Source organism: Astyanax mexicanus, chromosome 13 (assembly GCF_023375975.1).
Source record: "Astyanax mexicanus isolate ESR-SI-001 chromosome 13, AstMex3_surface, whole genome shotgun sequence".
Lineage (NCBI taxonomy): Eukaryota > Metazoa > Chordata > Actinopteri > Characiformes > Acestrorhamphidae > Astyanax > Astyanax mexicanus.
In genome coordinates, this window is record NC_064420.1 from 2247706 (window position 1) to 2267500 (window position 19795).

General features: G+C 38.2%; 1 protein-coding gene and 1 long non-coding RNA gene across 3 annotated transcripts in view; one reads left to right on the top strand and one right to left on the bottom strand.

Moving 5' to 3' along the window:
- magi3a (membrane associated guanylate kinase, WW and PDZ domain containing 3a) overlaps window positions 1-19795 on the top strand; it is a 200525-nt gene that overhangs the window by 170315 nt on the left and 10415 nt on the right. For both annotated transcript variants that reach the window (XM_022677132.2, XM_022677131.2), the window contains exons 11-18: window positions 5782-5813; window positions 7874-8063; window positions 8708-8802; window positions 10116-10308; window positions 12066-12254; window positions 14401-14586; window positions 15630-15726; window positions 19124-19229. In XM_022677132.2, the coding sequence (XP_022532853.2) occupies window positions 5782-5813; window positions 7874-8063; window positions 8708-8802; window positions 10116-10308; window positions 12066-12254; window positions 14401-14586; window positions 15630-15726; window positions 19124-19229 (1088 nt within the window). The remainder of the gene's footprint in view (window positions 1-5781; window positions 5814-7873; window positions 8064-8707; window positions 8803-10115; window positions 10309-12065; window positions 12255-14400; window positions 14587-15629; window positions 15727-19123; window positions 19230-19795) is intronic.
- LOC111194083 (uncharacterized) overlaps window positions 12125-19795 on the bottom strand; it is a 21013-nt gene continuing 13342 nt past the window's right edge. Inside the window, exons 3-4 of the long non-coding RNA XR_007423748.1 lie at window positions 15611-15740; window positions 12125-12248 (exon numbers count right to left, since the gene is read on the bottom strand). This is a non-coding gene — a long non-coding RNA (uncharacterized LOC111194083). The remainder of the gene's footprint in view (window positions 12249-15610; window positions 15741-19795) is intronic.

Sequence of the window (19795 nt, forward strand, 5' to 3'; positions counted from 1 at the left end):
TTTGCATAACCTACACCTGTAGCCTGTATACAGGACAAGGCATTTTAAGGGATAATAAACATTCGTCTTATATAATTGGTCTATGCTTCTTCAATGTTGTAATGTTAATTTTGCTATGATTTTGCTCATCCAAACAGCCTGAAAGGAGTCTTTTGAAAAGCTCAGATTTAATGCTCTACTTACAAAAAAATGTGGGGTTTAAATCAGGCTTTGGGTCATAGTTACAGTTTATGGAGCGGGTCAAGTCGGGTCGGGCTGGATATTTTAGGCCTGATCTAAGCTCTAGTGTTTTTGCACCAGTGGAAGAGTGAGAGAGAGAGAGAGATAGTGACGATAGTGGTGAGAGACAGAGAAGTGAGAGGGACACGTAAGAGAGAAAGGTAAGAACAAACAGCTGTGCTGCAAGTGACAGGAAAGAGAGTGTGTGTATGTGTGTGTGTGTGTGTGTGTAAGTGTGTGTTGGAGAGATTCGTAGGAGTGTGAGAGCGTTAAGTAAGAGGAACGAGAGGAAAACGAAAGACACTCAGACTGCAGAGAAGCACAGAACACAAATCCAGCTTAAACGAGTGGAGAGAACAACACAGACTAGGAAAAAACACACAGGCCTCTTTTCAGCTCGTTTCCAGGGCAATGGTGCAATTATATTAATCACAATGGTAATGGTGAAACGGACGAAACACACTCCAAGTTATATCTAGTCTCTCCTTATCCCTAATTATGCTGAAAATAGCTCTAATATTATGCATTAAATGGCCGGTTTTAATGGCTGCTGTTAAGCTCCGTGAATTCATGTCTTCGTGGGGTCTCGGAGCACACGCTTCAGAATGGGTCTCACGTACTTAAAGCAATTTCAGACCCGGTTCAGACGAGGAACCGGAGACTGACCCCGCTGAGCAGTGAACAGTGACCCTCGATTTTCTCACTTTCTGTGCAAGAAAGAGAGAGAGAGAGAGAGAGAGAGAGCGTTAGGGTTCTCCTTCATGTTCTGAAACTACACCAAAAGTTATTTTAGTGATAATTATTAAGCATTATGTGATTATTTCACGAATTATCAAAACGTACCTCTCTGAAAAGCTGATAAACGGCAGGTTTAAGTTCATTTTTACACTCTGCTCTTCATAAATGTATAAATTACATCAATTATGACACTTTATATCAGTTTACTTAGTTGCTAACTTTTCATAAACTGCCCATGTTTTCCAGCTGAAAGATACAAGCTGTACAGGGCTAGTATAGTAACATTAGCCTTAGCATTTGTTGATTTTTCCTATTTTCTCCCCAAATATAGCTAGGCATATTGTTACACCCATTCAGCTGCTCATTCAAGCCTCCTCCAGCACATGTGAAGTCAGACTACAGAGTAGCGTCTCGGTTCTGATACATCAGCTCACAGATGCAGCCTTTTGCTGATCCCCATCACCCTAGAAGTGATGAGGAGAAAAAGTGCCATCTACTGTACCCATCCAGAGAGAGCAAAACCAATTGTTCTCTCTCAGGGCTCCGGCAGCTGATGGAAAGCTGCATTAGATATTATTAACACTTATTAACACTGATTCACCTCATCGCAGTCCTGTGTTTTAGCATTATACTGTATTAATGCAGTGTTTATGTGCTTCTCATCACTGACAAATTAAAAAATGTCAAACCTAATAGCCTCTTTCTGTAGTAATGACTTAATTAAGGAACTCAATATATTTGTTGGATTAAAGTTTTCCTTTTTGTCAGTTTTTAAATTAAAATGACATCAAAATCAAAATCTCCTGCTTCTTTTCTGACACAGACAAAAGTCAAACTAAAGCTTTTAATCTAGAAAACGTATAAAAAAAACAGTGATGTCATTTATCTGATGTCGAGAACAAATCCAGTCTCTTTTTGGGTAAAGTAAACCCAGAAAGCTGGAAAGTTTGACCTGCAGGATGTGTATAATTGACATATTACCATAGCAACCAATTAGCAACCACCTATAAACATGTAAGAACTATTTTATAACTCTATAAATAATTTATATAATTTGCTATATAAACTTATGTTATATTAAATGGGTAACTAAACCCCCTGATTTTAGCTGACTCCACAATTCAAACATGAAAAAAGCTGAAAAAAAAAATGTCAGGAGTAGTTCGTACTGCAGCAGCAGTGTGCCTCTGATAGCAGAGGTTGATAACAAAGGAAGTTATAGAGGGGAAGTTATAACTAAATACTCATTATTTAGTCTTTCTTAGCAACCATCAGCTATGCCATGGCAACACCATAGCAACCACCTGGAAAAACACCATAGCAACCAACTAACAACAACATTTTAGCAATCCTGTAGCAACCACCTTCATAAAACATAGCGACATTCTACATGAAAGCATTTGTTTTTTTCCTCAGATGCACTTTTCTAGTTGAGTTATTATATCTGGTCTGATATCTTTGTATCGCTCACAAATACGCTTAATTGTTTTTTAAAAAATGTTTAAATATATCTGTATTTTCTAGCGTATATTCATTTAGCTTCCACTGTATTATTATTATAAATCCTGCTTGTTTCTAATTCCCACTAAAAACCTAAAACCCAAAATCCAAGCGTGGATGTGCAGCAGATTAGCCGAGCTCAGAGCCAAGTTTTGTGATGGAAAAGCGTGGCTGTTTTGTTTCTGGGCTGTTTAATGTCTGATAAAGGATTACCTGAGACCCATTAGAGTGCAGCAGCAGCAGAGCTTCATCTGCACATCCTCGCTCTGCTTTTTGAAGCCGTGCTGAAATGAAAAATAAGCAGTAGGTGTGCATAAAGAGTTTGATGTTCCTCCGTAATGTGGTTCCCTTGCTTTATGCAGAGCTGGTTTTTCAGGCTCAGCTCTCTCTTCTTCACTCCACCTCTTTATAGCTGGAGGTTTATTTTCTGCAGGAAGCTGCTACAATCCCCTCCGTCGCCTTGTTCAATTTCAGCCCGATTGTGCTTTAGCGCCACGCTTTAGAGCAGGAGTGCTAGTTTATCACAGGATTGGATTGGTGAAAAATCAGCTTTCCACAGTTTTAATCTCATCCCAGGTGTTGCTATGGATTTTCATCTTTAGTTTTGCTTTAGTTTTAGAGCTACAGGGGTTGGACAATGAAACTGAAACACCTGGTTTTAGAGCACAATAATTGATTGTGGTGACGGACAGTTCTGGTGGAAACAGGAGAGTTGAGGTGCACATTGAATTCTGCTTTTCTGGTTTTATGTTTTTTGGATGCAATCCGGGTTAGCACCAGAACATCCCTTTCAGACAGCTTCCTCTTACAGCGTCCACAGTTAATCCTGTTGGATGTGGTTGGTTCTTCTTGGTGGTTAATGCTGACATTACCCTGGATACCGTGGCTCTTTATGCATCACAAAGACTTGCTGTCTTGGTCACAGATGCTCCAGCAGCAAGACGTGCACCAACAATTTGTCCTCTTTTGAACTCTGGTTTGTCACCCATAATGTTATAGTGTGCATTGTAATATTTAGAGCAGAACTGTGCTCTTACCCTGCTAATTGAACCTTCACACTCTTCACGCTCTTACTGGTGCAATGTGCAATTAATGAAGATTGAACACCAGGCTGCTCCAATTTAGACATGAATCCTAAAATCCCACACTAAAATGATTTCAGGTGTTTCAGTTTCATTGATTACCTGTCCAGCAAGTTTCGAGACACTTTAGAGGAGTTTAAACTAATGTAGGGTCTTTATTTATCATGATTCTCTTCTAGTGGGTGGTGATACAGTTCTCAGTACTTGTTAGCTACATTAGCTTTTTAGTTTAAGAGAGAAACTAAGGACACAAACCTCATAAACATAAAATATATCTGTAAAAAGGTGAAAAGCTGTGTAAATTTGTTCCCCCCCCCAAACGGTTCCAGCAGTGAAACATTTGGCAGGACCAGATTAGAACAGCAAACAAAACCTATTCTCCCCCCCCCCCCCCCCCCTGCTATTTACATATATTACATTATTCAACCAAAAACAGGTCCTGCTCCTACTGTACTGTTTCATTCTCTCTCTTTATTTCTCTCTCTATATTTTTCTCTATTTATCTTTTTCTCTGTATATATATTTATCTCTCTTTATCCTTCTCTCTGTCTTTCTCTATATATTTTCCTCTCTTTCTCTCTTTATTTATCTCTCTCTTTATTTCTCTCCATGTATTTCTCTCTATTAATTTCTCTGTTTATTACTCTCAGTTTCTCTTTATGTATTTCTTTTTCTCTCTTTATTTCTCTCTCTTTACGTATCTTTCTCTTTTTCACTTTATGTATTTCTTTATCTCTATTTATTTCTCTCTCTATTTATCTCTCTTTATATTTCTCTTTATGTATTTTTTTCTCTATATATTTATTTATTTCTGTTTACTTCTCTTAATGTATTTCTCTCTCTTTCTCTATGTATTTCTTTTTCTCTCTTTGTTTCTCTCTTTATTTCTCACTCTCTGTTTCTCTGTTTCTCTGTGTTTATTTCTCTCTCTCTTCATTTTTCTTTCTTTTTATTTCTCTGTATTTATCTCCATTTTTTCTTTGTGTATTTCTTTTTTCTCTTTACTTCTCTTTTTATTTCTCCCTCTCTCTCTCTCTCTTTCTCTCTCTCATTGCTGTACCCTTTCACACACACACACACACACACACACAGCTCCCCGCCCCTCTCAGTCCTGCTCTGTGTGAATTATGTCATTTCTCCTTCACTGTTCCTCTACAGCTGATCATATAGGTTAAAGTCTGAGTGTGGAGTACAGCGCCTCCTACTGACCAGCTGGAGCTCTGTGCTCATATTTTACTCAGGCAGAATAACAAACAGCACCAGGCTTCATTTGATACACACACACAACTGCTATTACTTCCTTTTCTTTCTCATTTTAATTTTAACCTTTTTTCTCCCCAATTTTGGAAGACCAATTACTGAACCCACTCATTAGTCCTCTCCCTATCACTATATTGAGTACTCTAAACTGATCTGGTGTATATGTGTAAGTGTATGTAAGTGTGTGTGTGTGTGTGTATAAATGTATGTACAGTATGACTGTGTGCCCAGATATTAATTAGCACTCTGTACTGGGTAAATGCTGTAGTGCTGGATGCAGTCCTCCTCCAGGTGGATGGGGTTGTTTCCAGTTGAGAGTACGCTGTGCACTATTGGCTGCCGCTTCTCACCGGTGTGTGGATGAGTGCTGAGTACTAATGGCTGTGTGTAATACGTGTATATTTTAAAGCGTCCTTGGGTTTCTAGAAAGCTGTTATATATGTTGAACTTCAAGTTGAATACCGTTTATACCTAAAACATTCAGTAAAAACAAAAATAAACTACTTTATAAATGTTTGTCTATTTATAAAACAACTGTAACTTAATAAGAGTTAGATTTTTTTAATAAATAATAATATTAATATAATGTAACATAAAAATGATTAAAACTAAATCCCAAAATATTAAGTACACTTAAAGCTTCATAGTAAAAAGTAACACAAACAAAAATGAAACTTCCTTCAGGACTTTTTTTTATTGTTTCCAAAATAATAATGATATTATTGTGCAGGATATGATATGACACACCTCTAATATACAGGAGCTCTGGAGTAGAGCTGGAAAAACTGGATCTGTTAGCGTTGCCGATCCCTCTGGGTGTTCTTAACTCTGCTTATATAATAAATGCTTAACTTGTGCTTTAATTCCTGAGCTTTTCGTCATGGAATCTGCTTCCCTAAGCGTGTGATTTCTTTTTCTTTAACTCCTCCTTCTCTTTCTGCTCCTCCTCTCTCTCTCCTTCTATCTGTCTCTCTCTCTGCAGGTCAGACATCTCCTGTGAAGTCTCTGAAACCTGTAAGTTCAGCTAAATGCTTTTAATTACACTCATAGATAATTAACGCAGGCACACTTGTGGGATGTGGGGGGGTTTAGATGATGTCAGGGCATGTTTTTAATGATGATTCTGGTAATGAATAATGAATGGGCCGTGCCGTGATTGGGTGGCTGGGGCCGGAGGGTTCCAGTGAAGCAGTTTTGAGCTGGTTGGTCCTGCATTATTCACTGGCTCTGCGTTCAGACGCTCTCCCGGCTCCTTTAGCACCAGTCAGACATGCTAGACAGGCTCTGGTTAGCGTGTTGTAAACATAAACATCGCTAATAGGCGCAGATGGTGTTGCTGTTTCTGGATAAAGCTGGATAAAGCTTTAGTAGTAATAGTAGACTATTAGCTAGGACTCAGCAAGGCCGTTTTGAATGCATTTCAAGGCATTTGAGGGCCCCAAGATACAATTATCCACTCTATATACCATTATATTAATTTATTACTATTTTTTTAGTGCTCTAAAGTTGTCAGGATTATACAGAAGCCAGACACATGCTCAGATTATAAAAAAAAGGGAGAGAGGCTTTTATTACAAGACTAGGACAAATGCTAAAAAGTTACATACCAAAGAATGCAAGACCAGACAACTTAGCAACTTAGCAAACAAGGGCTACGCAAAAAAATCAAAGTCAAAAATAGTAGAGTAGCAAAGGTCATACACGTTTAAACTCGAACAAGAGCGACACAAATGTATTTCTAGTAATGCTAGGTGGCTCGTCAAAACTTGGCAATGAACTGAACGAAGAAACAAAGGAGAGGGTATAAATAGAATAGACAGAGAAGCAGGTGAAAACAATCATTATTCAGGTGACTGAGACTGAGACTATCAGAATTGTCAGTGGCATTCTGGGAAATGGAGTCCGGATCATCTTGGAAGACTTGGTTAAACAATGTAATAACCTTATAACAAATAACATCGGATCAAGTGTAGTTCAAACAGCTACAAATATAACCGTATAAAACTTACTTCAGTTAAATAAACTATAGACGAGTAAAGTTAATTAAATATTGTCAAATAAAACAGAAAGTTTGAGGATTTGGTGTGTTATTTCCATGATTTTAAAGATTTTAAACTGACTAATGTCAGTTAGTCAGTAGTTTAATCCGTTCTAGTGTTTAAGACATCGAACAGCTGGTGTGCATTGATACTGCTGAACATGTTCCAGTCTGGTTGTATGCTACTGTAGGTAACTAGTGGGAGAGACCCCTTAAAGGGGGAATCTGACAACAGTGTGGTTGTACTTTCTTGGATTGACCACTAAATTTAATTTACATTTAAATGACCTGTCACAGTCAAAAATATAATATAGAGATATATGTATTACACACAGAGTAATCTATTTTAAGTGTTTATTTATTTTATTTTGAAAACCATTATTGTGAAAGATCAGTGTTATGAATATTAAGACCAATTGGTACTTTTGGCAGTGTGGGCAGTGTGCCAAGTCCTGCTGGAAAATGAAATCCAACACCAGGAGAATGAAATGTATGATCAGTGATGGTCTGGAGACATGTCATTTCATCTTACAGCACTTTATGCACTTTATGCTTCCCTCTGCTGACAATTTTTTTATGCAGATTTCATTTTCCAGCAGGACTTGTCACACTATAGTATTCTAGTTTTCTGAGGCAGTAATTTTTGTGTTTTTATTGTCTGTAAGCTTCATAATCATCAACAATAAAGGAAATAAGCACTCAAATAAGACTAACACTCTGTGTGTGTACATATATATTTTATACTAGTGCTGTATCTGTACACTTCCTTTAAAGTTTAATTTGGTATTGTTGGTGGATTTCCTAGAGCAGAGCAGTCAGATTTAAGCAGTAGCATGTCGAGACAGCAGGGCTTTGATCACAGTCAGTACAGTTTAATTACGTTATTGAAGCGGCCGAGAGCCCATTCCTGATAAGCGGCGCTGGAAGATTATTATGCAGAGCGGCTCTGTGATGGCATTTTGATAGAACTGCTGAGAGGAGTCTTTATTCAGATGCACGAACATGAAGTGTGTGTGTGTGTGTGTGTGTGTGTTAGTGTGCCGCAGCCATGCCCATTACCCAGAAGCATGAGATCTCCACTAACACAGTGAGCTCAGAGAGCCCCAGTCAGCCTGAGCCCATCCCCCAGTCGCTGCCCTTCCCTCCAAACATGGTGCGCTCCAGCTCCCCCAAACTGGACCCGTCCGAGCTCTACCTCAAGTCCAAAGCCATCCTGGACAGCAAGCGTGAGTTACTTACACTTACAGCCAACTCTCACACATATATTTTGCTATTTATAGGTATATATTTGAGTAAAATAAATATTGTTGTTTTAATCTATAAACTACAGACATTTCTCTCAAATTCCAAATAAATATATTGTCATTTAGAGCATTTATTTACAGAAAATGATGAGAAATGGCTGAAATAACAAAAAAAAAAAAAGATGCAGAGCTTTCGGATCTCAAATAATGCAAAGAAACTAAAGTTCATATTCATAAATATTAAAAAAATCAGAAATCAATATTTGGAGGAATAACCCTGGTTGGTTTTTAATCACAGTTTTTTTTTCATGCATCTTGGCATCATGTTCTCCTCCACCAGTCTTACACACTGCTTTTGGACAAGCAGTTCAGTTTGGTGGTTTGATGGCTTGTGATCATCCATCTTCCTCTTGATTATATTCCAAAGGTTTTCAATTTGGTCAAATTGAAAATCAAAGAAACTCATCATTTTTAAGTGAACTCTTATTTTTTTCCAGAGCTGTATCTTTCTTTATTCTCAAATATAATTCTCTACAGCTTCCTGTTTGTGTGTTATTTAATTTTTGAAGATTATTCCAGACATTTGAAAAGTAAATTAACCCCTCCTTGTCTTCTTAAACCCTCAGCGAGCAACACAAAAGAGCTGGATGTTTTCATCAAGAGGAACCAGGAGTCGGGTTTTGGATTCAGAGTGCTGGGTGGGGAAGGACCGGATCAACCTGTGAGTTCTGCCTTCATCTTTCATTACATAACATTAATAATAATTAGAGCCACTGATCTGTGAACAGTTCATGCAAATACTGGTGTGTTTGGAGCAAAGCCAGAGAAGACAATAATGATTTTAAGCCATAAAAGATGCTGATAACTAAAGAAAGATGAGGTTTAATATGGATTATTTCTCTCTTGTTGGTAATTTTAGAAGTTGGAAATTGAGAAACTTTGACTTGAACACCACTAAAGACGTGAAGTTTAACAAAGAAGTAATTGATTTGTAATTTTTTGTGAATTAGGTTACTGGAGAATTTCTTAGGATAGTTCTGTTGGACCATTCTATCACAGTTCTAAGGGTATGGCAGTTGGTTGCTAGGTGGTAGCTGTGATATCCCAAGTGTTTGCTTTAGTGTTGATAAGTGGATGCTTGCTTTGTTTTGCCAGGATGTTGTACCTCAGGTGGTTGCTATGGTAATGCTATTGTGCTATGAAGTTGATTATTGGTTGGTAATGTATTGGTAGGTGGTTAGTAGGGAGTTTTCAAGGAACAGTTTTCAAGGAAGTTTAACAACATTACATTTGTGTAAAAAAAAGAAAAAGAAGAGAGATTAAATGTGAATTTGAGTTATGGAAAATTGCTTATGGTAGCTTTGGTATCCCATGTGTTTGCGTTGGTGTTTCCAAGGGAATGCTTGCTGTGTTGTTGTTGGGTTGTTGCTATTGTACCCCAGATGGTTGCTGTGGTAGTGCTATTGTGCCATAGAGTTGATAGGGTATTGGTATGCCCTTCCAATAGTGTCCAGGGTAGTTTACAATCTTAAATGTGAACTTATAAACAGCACATTTGTGTGTGTGAAAATCAAAGAAAAGACATTTTAATTAAAATGATTAAAGACACTGGAGAGTTGCTTAGAGTTAGCTTTAACTATACAATTGAAGGCGTATGACAAGTTTAGTGCTGTGTCAGATGGTTCTTGTGGTATGCCAGGGAGTTGCTTTGGTTTTACTAAGTGGATCCTTGATATACTGTTACTAGGTTGTTACTATGGTGATCTTATGGTGGTGTTATAGAGTTGTCTATTGGTTGCTATGGTACTGTAAGGCGGTTTAGAAGGTGTTCTGGTATCCTCTGTGCTTTTTATATGATTGTTAGGTATTTGCTGAGTGGTTGCTATGGCACCACAGGTGGTTGCTGTGGTGTTGCTAGGTGGTGATGAGGATTTATTATAATATTGATCTAAAGAGCTTTGCAATGTGCAGGCATCATTTAATTGTTTAAATAGCGAAACAGCAGTAAATCTAAGTAAAGCTCTCTCTCTGTAGGTGTATATCGGTGCTATCGTTCCTCTGGGAGCGGCGGAGAAGGACGGGCGTTTGCGGGCGGGTGATGAGCTCCTGTGTATTGATGGAATTCCTGTAAAAGGAAAGTCCCACAAGCAGGTGCTGGAGCTGATGACCAACGCTGCCCGCAACGGCCAGGTCATGCTGACCGTACGCAGAAAACTCACCTACACAGGTAACACTACACCACCTTACACATCACACTACAAATATAAAAGATATTGGTGGCTTGGCTGTGACACCAGTAAAACTAAGGGATTAGAGTTATTTGTGAATTTTTTGCATATTTTTGCACTTATTAAAATATTATTGCTTTATTTCTATGCATTAAAAGAATGAGGTCAGCTGACTAAATCTGAATATACTGAATATAGACCAGGTTATTCCATCAATGATTGATTGGTCCAACCAAATCTTAGAGTGTGTGACCCTTTTTTTGTAAAAAAAAAAAATATATACACATATATACAGAAATGTGAGAGCATGGCAACGTAAATTTACAAGCCAATAAAAAAGTTGTCTAGCCCCGCCCACAGCAACTCCAACGAGGCCAAGTAACACTTTTTTTTATTATGTTTATTTTACTTTTTAGGGATGGTTTGTGAAATAAAAAGGTCAAATATATAATATATAATATATATATATATATATATATATATATATATATATTGTTATAGTGTAAAGATGAGTATTAGACAGTAAGCAGTGAACACTTGGACACATTTAACACCCACTCTGATCACATGACCCTACAGTTAACACTGCGATGCTTCCAGTCCAGAAACAAAACATAATAAAAATATATATCCAGCAGAAGTTCCCTGATCCAGAAGCACCTTCTCTAGTGTGAGATTGGAGTGAAGATGGTTCATAAATAAATAACCAGCAAACGACAGATCATATTTTACAGCTCACTGCTTTCCCATCAGAGCCAATATCATGTGTTGACAAAACTACAGACTCAGTATTGCAGAGGTGCCGTTTCTTTTATTTATATATATATATATATATTTTTTTTTTTGTGGAGGAGCGAATGTTTACTGGATTGATCACAAGTGCACACAAAGCCTGGACCAGTTAGATGACTGGAATTACTCTTGTCACATATTCAGCTCAGTTAGCATAAACTCATCCCATTAAAAAGAGTATCTGAGAAAAATACCATCATCAAATAAATGCTGTTCCGGCTGGATCTGAACTGTTCGGTTCTCTCAGACCTCGTCGTGTTTTAAATAAATGTTTTATTAATGCAGTCTTGCTTTCGTAAGATAATTCTGTAACTCTTAGACTTGTTTCTAAACTGAATTAAAAAGTATTTCTGAGTGGAGAAGAATATGGATAAAATATTGTGTTTAATGGTACCAGTGTGCTGGAAGCACCTTCCCTGCTAAACCTAATATATAATAATATATTAATTATTAAAACTGGGGTGTCAGATCTTTTTTTTTTTACGTCACACGTACAGCCTCTAAAAGAGGATCCGGCTCAGTTTTACTGAACGCGAGCGGCTGGTGGAGCAATGGAGCCTTCAGAAGGGGAAACTCAGAGCTCAGTAGTTTCCAGTAGCTCAAAATTTGTTGCTGTTGCAAAATTTTTTTGCTACTTTATTTTGCAAGAATGGCCCTTTAAAGTGTTTGTTGAAAATGATATTTTTATTTGTTTCATTTATTTAGAATATTAAAAAAAATATATATTCCAATTCTAGTGTCTGTTTCTGGCCTACAACTCTGCTCTCATTGTGTCCTATAGTATTAAATCTATATCTATGTTAAACTTTTGCTGGTTAGCTTTTAGCCTTACCTTCACTCACTTCTCTAGATTTGTCTTTCTTGAGTCTTACAAGAAAAAAAAAATACTGTTGAATTAAAAAAAAATGACAATATTTTTGATATATTTGATATATAATTGATATATTTTTCTTTTTTTTTTCAGATGGAAAGGAAGAGGACAGTGGTCCCGCCCACATCGCTCCTGCCCAGGTGAATGGCTCCCCCAAACCACCGCACATCGAGGTGCCCAGTCCGTCCCAGCCCGAGCCCTACGACATCACCCTACAGCGCAAAGACAACGAAGGCTTCGGCTTCGTCATCCTCACCTCAAAGAACAAACCGCCACCTGGAGGTGAGAGACACACGGCAGATTAAAAAAGATTAAATTAAGAACAGTTGCAGTTCGAATTCTGGTTGTGCAGCTTGCCATCAGCTGCTGGAGCCCTGAGAGAGCACAATTGGCCTTGTTCTTTCTGGCTGGGTGACTGTAAGGCGCACTTAAAATCCTTTGATTTTCCCAAAAATTAACAAAGAACCTTATAAGGCTGGGTACAGCAGCATTAGCATTAGCCGCTAACCACAGTGCTAGCTCTTTCACCGTTCAGTGGTGACTATATCGGACTGTAGTCTGCATGTTTTCCGTGTTTAAACAAACTACGTGGGATGAACAGCTAGTTGATATCGCCCTGGGTTATCAGAACACTATTGAGCAGCATTTATTAGCGCTAGTGCTGCAGGTATCGGCTAATGCTAGTGCTAATGCTGCTGCACCCAGCCTTAATGCTGGAGAAACTTCACTGAAACCTCACCCTTAAGACAAAATATTGGAAATCTAAGCTTACTGTAAATAAACGGAAGCACTTTACTCCCCCAAATATACAGTTTTCTTAGTTTTTATTTAAGAATTACAGTTTTATTTACTTAGGTGCTTCCCCATTAGAAGGGAAACATGGCGACACCCTTGCTCACTTCGATGTAGCATCCTTATAAGTGTTGCTTAATGTGCTGTATAGTCTGAAAAATACGGTAAGATACTTTTTCAAAATTATTTGGGACCCCGAACACGTCTTGGCCGATTAACCACAGTTTGGGAGAGGAAGCAAACTTTGGAAATGAGATTCTGTTAAAAAAAACCCTTTTTTTTTCTTATATATTTCCATCTCCTGCCACATTAGTAAAAATATTCATAGCTCTGTAGCTTTTCTCAATTTCTGACTCGCTTCTGTATTACTCCATCTGTCCCTTCCTGTATCCCTTTGGTGAGTTCCTTCCATCTTTCTCTCACTCTCTCTCTCTCTCTTTCTAATTATATCGTGCTCTTGCTCTCTCTCTTTCCCCTTTTCCTTGCTGCATCTCTGCAGCTCAGCTGTCACATTCAGGCAGGACCTTGTTCAAAGTTGCATTAGGTGCATTACTGCAGCCTTATGGTGTCCATAACCCAATACAGGCTCTGTATCCAGGAATAAATGTGTTCCTCAGGGGAGGAGACCCAGGTTACACACATCATTCAGCTGCTCTCTGAGGCTCCGAGGAGCTGAGCGGCATAAAGATTACACTAATAAAGACAGCAGGGACGGGGAGCCCATCTGGGTCTTAATGTGCTCGTCATTATCCCAGAATAAAGCAGGAGTGTGGACATTTCAGTGTGGCATCGCACAGCTTACAACTCAGGGTTGGCTAACGGAGGTTCAAGAAGATGTCAAACTGACTCTAAAATCCTTATAATGGCTGGTTATTTATTGATAATTGATAGTAATTGCTTGATAATTTAATTTAGGGCTGCTCAATATGCGCAAAAGTTACATCACAAGATGCACAATCATTTAAACATTCACTTTATGCTATGAATAGCTTGATTCAAAAGGAAGACATTTGTTTTTTACACAGTGTAATTTGACTTCTGAGATATATGGTAAAAAATTCTGTATTTTAGATGTTGCAATATAGAGTGTTTTGCAGAACAAAAAAAAATCCAATAGCAGTTCTTGAAGCACTAATTTAATTCACTGATTTATTAATAATGCTTAGTAGGGTTGCAATAATATAATAGTCATCGACTACTTTACAGTTTCACTCTATAGTGATATTACCCACAATTACCCTGAAGAAATAAGGGATTAAACAGGCCATTCATTTCCAGAAATCTGTTTTTCTAAGCTGGATTACTCACTGATAGAAATCATATAAATCTTTAGTGATCATTGCTATGTTTATACTTTCATCATGTTTATATTTTATTTAGAACTTTGTGGCATTATGAAGACTAGGGTAGTAGACTAGGGAGTTAGCCATGATGCTAACGGCCAAGCTTAGCCGCAATGCTAACAGCCAGCCTCTGCATGTTTGGCGGGCTGTTTTTCTGAGCTGGATTATTCACTGATTTTTGCATTTTTGACAGGCTGAGCACATTGCAATTGTTTAGATAGAGTAAGTCTTGCTGTTTTTATATTAAAATGTAATATTAAAATGACTCTCTCTCTTTCTCTCTCGTTCTGCAGTAATCCCACACAAAATCGGACGGATCATAGAGGGCAGTCCCACTGACCGCTGTGGGAAGCTCAAGGTGGGCGACCGCATCTCAGCAGTGAATGGTCAGTCCATCGTGGATCTGTCCCACAACGACATAGTGCAGCTCATCAAACAGGCCGGAAACACTGTCACGCTCACTGTGCTGCCTGAGGAAGGTGAGTGAGCTGGGAAGTCTGGGAAATGTAGTCTTCTCCGTTGATTTGCAGTTAATAGCATGCTAGATTAGCATCAGCTCAGGCTGTGCTGCATGACTATTGATATTTTTTGTTTCTGTTTCTATGAAGTTTAGGTGTAAAAAGACACTAAAAACCCTATTAAAATTATATAACAATTTCCTTTTTCTTAAACATTTTTATTGCAGTAATTTCCGCCTCTGCAGCGCCCTCTCAGGTTCAGCTGTGCTATAGGTGTGGAAGATGTGTCCCTAGGCATGTCACAATAATTGCAATATCGATTTATCCCACAATAAATGAACATGATCTCAATAATTTTTGATAATCGTGATATCGTCTATTGTGTTCGTTTATTTGTATGTTTGTTCACATATATAACAGTGAATAGGATTTTAGCCAGTTGTGCTTTAATAATAGTGTGGACTAAAGTAGTTTAATTAAGTATTATAATTCCCAAACTAATTATAATAAATTATTAATTCAAACTGTGTTGTCTTTAAATGTGTATACTGGCTATTAATGCTATTCTGTTAGCATTATATCAGTGGGATTTAATAGATTTAAAATTAAAAATATTGTGTATCGCAATAATTTCTGGGACAATATATCGTCCACAAAAAAATCTTATCGTCACAGGCATATGTGTCTGTGTACTTTGGTACGCAGAATAATATAACAATATGCAGATCAATTAATAATCAATAATACTGGCCCCTGCTGACAAAGTCCAACCATCTGAGTCTCACTGCTATCAGAGGCACACTACTGGTGCTGCTGCAGCTCAACCAATCAGCTCTCTCCCTCCTGTCCTGCCTCTAAACCCATACATCACGCAGAGCCCATTCTTCGCAACTACACCTCCCATTTCTTTTAGCGTTTGTTCAAATTTTTCAAATTTAATCTAAAATCAGGGGGTTTAGAGACATTTTAGAGCCTCTTTAAGATATATATATATATATATATATATATATATGTGTGTGTGTGTGTGTGTGTGCACTTTACTGACCATCCTATTTATTTTTCAGAGCACAGCGGTCCTCCGTCAGGCACAAGCTCAGCCAAGCAGAGTCCGGCTTCTCAGCACAAAGCAGTGGGCCAGCAGGCTGCCAGCCGGGATGACAGGTACAACCTCCATACTGAACACACACACACACACACACACACACACACACACGTACACACACGTACACTGTCAAACGTTTTGACACACATCTACTCACAGAAGGACAGAAAATCCCATATTCAGTTATTCAGTATCCTACAGTTTATACATTTGTGTGGTTTTATGTGCCAAACACTTAAAAATATTAGTGGAGTCAATCGATTAAAACATTTAATCCGATTAATCACACCAAATTATGTGATTAACTGTGATTAACTCCAATTAATAGCATTTGTTTTTCGTCAGACACAAATATTTATAGTGGATATTTAAATGTAAAAATAAAATAATGAATGTTAGAAATGTAATTACTGTATATTAGTGGTGTCAAATGCATGATAAATTGAATTAAGAGAGAGAGAAGAAAGAGAGAGAAAGAGAGACAGAAAGACGTGAGTGCGTTAACGCTTTAATATTGACAGCCCTACAAAATATATATATATATTTTTTAATTCAAAACATAGTTGCATGATTGACGAGTGAACACTGAGCAGATTGTAAGTTAAAGCGAGGGAGTAATATCTCTCTCTCAGTGGGAGAAGAAGAGCTCGGGCGTATAGATCACTGGATGCTCGTGGAAGATAAATATAAACAGATAAATATACTGCAAGTGAACTGTTTGTTTGTTTGTTTGTTTGTTTGTTTTTTTGGTGCAACGTGTTTTAAAGCTGTAAAAATATTAATCGGGCCTTATGCCCACTCAAACACATATTCAACAAATATTTATCAAAAAGTCTACAGATTTCAGGGTGATCATAAACTGTGTGCACCAGCACACCAGCAGGTCTAAGATGATCAGGTGTTGCCCTGTGGTTGCTATGGTGTTGTTTAGTGGTTGCTAGGTGGTTCTAAGATGTTGCTACGGTGTCTTTGTTGGTTGCCATATTGTTTAAAGTGATTTTTAGGTAGTTGCAAAAGTGTTGCTTTGGTGGTTGCAGAGTTGATGCTATGGTGTTGCTATGGTGTTCGTGGTAATTGCTAAGGTTTTGCTATTGTATCTGTGTTGATTGCTGATGATTGCTGGTCACAAGGAGTTGCGGACTATGATGGTTGCAAAGGTGTTGTTATAGTGTCTGTGTTGATTGCTGATGTTTAAAGTGTTTGTTAGGTGGTTGCAAAGGAGTTACTATGATGGTTGCAAAGGTGTTGTTATGGTATCTGTGTTGATTGCTATGTTGTTTCCAAGGTGCTGCCTTGTATCCTTGGTGGTTGCTACATTGTTTTGAAGGTGTTTCTAGGTGTTTGCTGAGATGTTGCTAAGGTGTTGCTAGTTGGTAATGTATTTGTATAAATCAGTGTAATCATAATGTGAATTTGCTTTAGAATGCGCAACCACAAAAATAATAGTGAAGAAATGAGACAAAACTCAAATAAGAGAAACGCTAATAAATCTAAACTTTTCTTCTTCAGTGTCGCTGTCCTTCCGGTGTTGCCCGGTGGTTGGTATGGTATGGTATCCTTGGTGGTTGCTATGCTGTTGTTAAATGGTTGCTGGGTGGTTGCTATGTTTCTGCTGTGGTGTCCTTGGTGGTTGCTAAGGTGTTGCTGTGGTATCTGTGTTGGTTGCTCAGCTGTTGCTAGGTGGTAAGTGTATTTGTATGAATCAGATTATAATGTGAATTTGCTTCGTAATGTTTATCCATAACAAAAGTGAAGAAATAAGACAAGTCAAATAATAAAACGTTTATAAATCTGAATTTAATTTATATTCTATAGTGTCTCTCTCTCCGCTCTCTCCAGCAGCTTCGCGAGGAGCCGCCTGGGAACGCTTTTCCAGCAGACATGAAGAGCCACATCTTACTGAGGCCTTGATGGCTGTTCAGAACTAGTTGATGTGGAAACAACTTCTTGGAAAAGCTTCCCAGGAGGCTCCTGATAAAACTTCTGGAGAGAGAACGCCGATAGTCTGAAAGGCTCATTTCTGCTTTGGAAATAAGTTCATATATAGGAACCAAATACACTTTCCTTCACTTGACTTTATATCAAGATCATATCACTAAGAATCTAATGAAATATAGTGAATGGATGCAACATGAGTAAATATATTTGGCCAGAAATAAGAGAAAATATAAAAAATAATGACACCAATTTATTTAAAAGTCATGTTGTCAACAGCGTCGGAGTTAAGAAATATATTTTGGCCAACGTAAGGGTGTAGTGGTGATCTGGAAGTTCAGGTGTGTTCAGGTTCTTCAGATTCCCTTAAGTTTGCCAGCAGAGGCTTAGACATGCTGCACACACACACACACGCTTACGCTCTACTAGTGAGGTTCCTACTGGATTACGGACAGACACTGTAGGTGATGCTACTCGTATCATTGGGCCTTTGATCTTCCTCTTTAAAGCAGGTTACCTGGCTCTGGTTCATTAAGCCATTACACCGACCAGAGCCCTGCCAACTTCTCTGATGGGCTTTAGCACCCCCGCCAGGAAAAGCACCCCCTCTCTGGAGCGCACATGCACATTTTCTCGGCTTTTTTTTATATGCATGACCTCCTCACTTTCCTTATTTTATGACTTCATGAGGTCATTGTTTTTTACATTTCTGATGCAACATATTTCCGGTTTGAGCTGCGAGAGCATCTGGACGTTGGCACAAAATCTGATTAAATTGCATTTCAGAATCTCTTTAAACCATTTAGACTATCAAAAACCTGACGGGATACAATCTAGAGAGATTTGCAAAGAAAATCTGGTACAAACTGTTACAAAAAACATAATTACCCCACTTCTGGGGGGGAGAAAAGGCTAATTGTTAATTGTAGGTATAGTTTGGTGCTGTAATCATGTTTATTGCTGGTGTGAAAGCAGGTATTCTCATTCTCTTAGACATGTGAAGCCAAACAACCATATATATTATTTTTGCACTACAACATGCTTGGAGGAGAACACTACTATTCAATTATATCATCTTATAGACACCAGCAACCTGGTAGCTAGCATTGTGCTAACTAATGGTGGAAGAGGGAGGGCCAAAACCCGCCCACTCAGAAAATTTTAGGCAAATTGCTGCAAAACTATGACTAATGATAGGGCCAGCGCTTAGACAGTTGTGCCACCTGGGAGCCATTGCACAAAATGTATATTTGTTTCCTCTATTGTTTATAATATCTTATCATAGTTAGGTTTTGCAAATGTATTGTTGCAAAGTGATGCAAAACATTTGACTTGTAAACTTGTAGGAATTATTGCTTATAACCTGCACTCTGAATCATCGGGAAAAGAGAAAAAGTCTCCTGGGTGGCTTAAATATTCCACGTTGCAGCGTGAAGGCGAAGGCCTTTACATAGCAACACCCTTGGCTGCTGGGTGCTGGAACCTGGTTTCTATGGTGATGGTTTCTATGGTGATTTTTAGGAATGGCCTGGAGACGGAGGAGCGTAAAGAGGGCGTCGCCTGGACCGAGTACAAGTCCCTCCCCAAGAGTGAGATGGGTACCATGATCACGTCAGGTCCCAAACAGGTGAGGATTACTGTACATCTGACATTTCTTTACTTAAAGTGCCATAACAACCACCCTAGTTACCATCAAGATGTACCTTACCAACAACAGTATAGCAGCCACCTTGTTATCAACAATCTGGGATACAAATCCAACTACGTATAGAGAAACACCCATTTAGTAATACCCTGGCAACCATTTGGGGTGCCTTATCAACACCTAAACACTAAAAACTCTATATTGACTCTGTAGCATCCCTATAGCAGCCATTTAGCAACAACCTAGACACCACCTATTGTACCAATACACTTAGAAACAAAGCAGCAACACCTTAGCAAAGGTAAAACAAAATTGTATTATTAACATTTTTATTAAACATTACCAGTAATTGTGTAGAGTAGAGGTACTGCAAAGGGAACTGTCAGCCAAACATCTTTAGTTTTCTATTTTGTAAAGTAAAAATTATTTTAAATATATATATAGATAGTTGTGCAAATATAATTTAAAATGTGAATTTATTAAGGCTACGTTCACATTACCAGACTGATTTTTTTGCTCAGTGTGGCTCAGATCTGATTTTTTTCGTG